This window comes from Brassica oleracea, chromosome C6 (genome assembly GCF_000695525.1).
Source record: "Brassica oleracea var. oleracea cultivar TO1000 chromosome C6, BOL, whole genome shotgun sequence".
In the NCBI taxonomy this organism is placed as follows: Eukaryota; Viridiplantae; Streptophyta; class Magnoliopsida; order Brassicales; family Brassicaceae; genus Brassica; species Brassica oleracea.
The window spans coordinates 39,205,688-39,209,038 of NC_027753.1; the positions used below are offsets into that span (position 1 = coordinate 39,205,688).

General features: G+C 33.0%; 1 protein-coding gene across 2 annotated transcripts in view; it reads right to left on the bottom strand.

The window, feature by feature from the left end:
• LOC106301002 (nucleolar complex protein 3 homolog) overlaps positions 1 to 2,171 on the bottom strand; it is a 4,345-nt gene extending 2,174 nt beyond the window's left edge. For both annotated transcript variants that reach the window (XM_013737302.1, XM_013737301.1), the window contains exons 1-7: positions 1,932 to 2,171; positions 1,576 to 1,736; positions 1,273 to 1,466; positions 826 to 1,034; positions 615 to 717; positions 372 to 535; positions 55 to 193 (exon numbers count right to left, since the gene is read on the bottom strand). In XM_013737302.1, the coding sequence (XP_013592756.1) occupies positions 55 to 193; positions 372 to 535; positions 615 to 717; positions 826 to 1,034; positions 1,273 to 1,466; positions 1,576 to 1,736; positions 1,932 to 2,095 (1,134 nt within the window). In that variant the 5' untranslated portion in view covers positions 2,096 to 2,171. The remainder of the gene's footprint in view (positions 1 to 54; positions 194 to 371; positions 536 to 614; positions 718 to 825; positions 1,035 to 1,272; positions 1,467 to 1,575; positions 1,737 to 1,931) is intronic.
• Between the last annotated feature and the right edge of the window lie 1,180 nt (positions 2,172 to 3,351).

The window sequence follows — 3,351 nt, forward strand, 5'->3', positions numbered from 1 at the left end:
ATGGTGAATAGATATATGGTTTTTAGATTGTTGAAATAAGACCAATGGATATACCTCAATAGAGTTAGGATGAAGTTGGCAATTTTGAGATTTGACTTGATCAGCAATCAAGCGTACAGCTTGCACGGTCAGCTCACCGCCGTGTTTCCCTTCATTGGAGAAAAGAGACCTAATAGTAGAGCAACAGAGTCTCCTGCAAACACAACCATGCGCAACAAGTGAGTCAATTAGGGTCTAAATAGACGCAATTGCAGTAAAATGAAATGACTATGACAAAAGGGATATTAACACTTCTACTATGGGTTATAATCCATGAAATCTCAGTTGAAAATCATTAGAAATCTCTGAAAGAAAGTTAGAACAACCAGGACCTTACGACTTCGTCTGGGGAGCTAATATTTCTAACAACAGCAGTTAACAGGTTATCACGGAAGTTGAAGTGAGGTTTCGCATCCAGCAAAGTACAAATGCACCGATTGGCAACTTGGTTGTATACTGACTGCCTTTCAAAGGCCATCAACTTCTGCAGATATGACTGTTAAGGACATCAACAGCAAAGGCAAATGTGTTAGAAATATATTCAGAGGAATGAAATTAAATATAATCGATATTACCTTGTACGCTTTCAATAAAGTTGACTCATAGAACCGTGTTTTCTTTACTTCCTTTGAGACCTTCATCTCGAGCTCTTTGTCTGTAGGAAGTCTAATCCGATAGCTGGCACCACCAACAAAAACAAAGATATAAATTCCAACACCATAAAGGGAGAAAATTAAAAGACTGGCCAGCAAAAAAAAAGTGTGAGAAAGAAATTGATTAAATTACCCAGGAATAATATCTTTAAATACGGCCAACACAGATAACAAGCAAAGTTTCACTATCTTCGCATTCTCATCTTTGGAGATGTCTAACATTTCCTTTAAGGATCTTATGTTAGCCTCTGGATCAGAAAGTAGTAGCATTCCCAACTCTGCAAGTCTGTTTTTCTTATTTTCAAACGACTCTTCAGCAGATAGTTCTTCTTTCACTTCGGCCTGACAAAAGAAGAAAGTCATTCACATGTTAAGAAATGAATAAAGGAACGTATTAAAATCACAAAACCCTTAAGGTGATTTCGGTTTCTTTTATGGAAAGGTATTAGCAAGGTCAAGATGCAGAAAGCTATCAAATACGATGCTCATTAAAAAGGCATGTCAAAGAATGAAAAATTAAAACTTTTAGCAACTTAATATAATGGAAAAAAAATTAGAGAAACTCAAAACAGGCAATCACCAGAACTGCTGCTTGGGGTGTTTCCTCCTCTTGTATGATCTCTTCAGGCACTTCCGTCTCTTGTTTCTTTGCCTCCTTTTTACTCTTTTTAGCTTTTGCTCTCCTCTGAGATTTGTTCAATATATGTTCATCTTCCAGGACATCCTCTTCTGCTTCCTCTGGATCTGCTTCAGCTAGTTTTGACTTCTTTGTCACTGAACCATATGACATATCAAACACACAAGCAGAAGGCACAAAAACAGATGAGAATCCAAAGATTATGTCATCAAAACAAGTAAAAAAAAAATAGTTTCCGTTGATTACCAGTTCGAAAATGGAGCTTTCCATCTAAAGTCTTGACAGGGAGCACATCAACAGGATCCACTTGGATCTCGTTACTCTCTTTCTCTTCTTGTTGTACCTTCTTCTTTGATCTTTCTTCCTCATACTTATCCTCCACTGTCTTTGCTTCACCAACGCATTGCCTAGCATCACCAAAAACAAGATATCATCAACAAACAAGACCTCTTTGGCTCATAGCTTCCGAATATATATATTGAACACTAAACCAATTCGCCTATACTAAGCAACCACTAATACAGAATGAATCTGAGATTCGACCAGCTAAATCTCTCATAGATTCAAAATCGCACGAATAATTTCAAAGGAGCTATAGGCACCTGTTGATAGCAGTGGTGTCGATTCGAGAGACGAATCGGGCGTAATCCTTGTTCTCTTCGACGTACTTCACATCCTCGTCGGAAAACTCAATCTCCTCTTCTCTTACTTCCGGCGGAAGCTGCGGCGGAGGTATTGCCTTGTCTTTGCGACAATTTTTCCCCATTTAGTAGCAGTAGCAGCAGCAGCAGCGACGGAGAAGAGAGGTAGGTTTTGGTGAAATTGAAAATTAGGGTTCAGGGTTTTTGAGCTACGAGCGAGAATAGTTAAATAATTATATTGAGATGTAACAGTTTTTATATTGGGCCGGGCCCATTTATTGGTAGCTCTAAGTTTAAATGGACCCAAAGTGGTCTCTATGTGGATTGGTTTCCAGCTGAGAAGCTGCCTTGGTATTGAAAAATAATTAATTATTAATTTAATTTTTTGCATTTTCAGAGATTGACTAATCACATGAAAACATGTAAGATTTGTATTGTTCATACGGTATTGTTTTTTCTTATTCGTTTTTGGGGGTTTTGCATGAAAATCAAAGATGAAATAATTAAAATCCAAAGTTAATAAATGAAGGAAACAAGAAGCTGACATATGGACTTTTAATGTTTTCGTGAAGGAAAGAAACAAATTTCATAAATGTAAGCAGGAGCATTGATTACAATTTAATAGATGTCACGGTCCAAATTAATTGAATTCGTTTCCATGAGGATGACTTTCTTATCAATTTCTTTCTTTCTTCCTCATTTTTTTCATTCATTATATTATCTAAAATCCACGAAAGATAGCTTTAAATTGTGGCTTACTTTATGTTTACATGAAATCAGGACTATTATATTTTCAAACTAGCTTAAGATCCGCGCTTTGCGCAGAATCAACATTATATATATATATGATTTATGTATTAAATATTTTTACATATTATGAAATAATAAATATATATTAAATAATTAAAAATCAGTAACTATTAAATATATAATTATATTGGTACGAACATATAAATCAATTTTATTAATCCAAAAATATATTTTTTTTATATTTGATAGGGTATGTTATTAAATTTAAATGATACTAACATTGATAATATATTTTAGTATATTTTTAATATTAATGTCTATTAAATGATGATTTCTACTCATATAGTTTTTTTGATCATTTGTATCTTTTATAGAAAAAAAATTTAAATTACTGATAACAAAATTTTCATTATGGGATTAATATTTTTAGTAATTTATAAATTTTTTTAAAATAAGTTGTCCATGATCGTTCAAAACTTTTATCAAAAAAATTGTTCAAAGTAAATTTTGAAACTAAAATATTGTATTTTATATGGTTTATAGTTTAATTTAAAACGATATAAATATTAATCTTAATAATTAATTAGATTAGACTTTTTACTTATATAATTTTTGTAATCATTTGTATTTT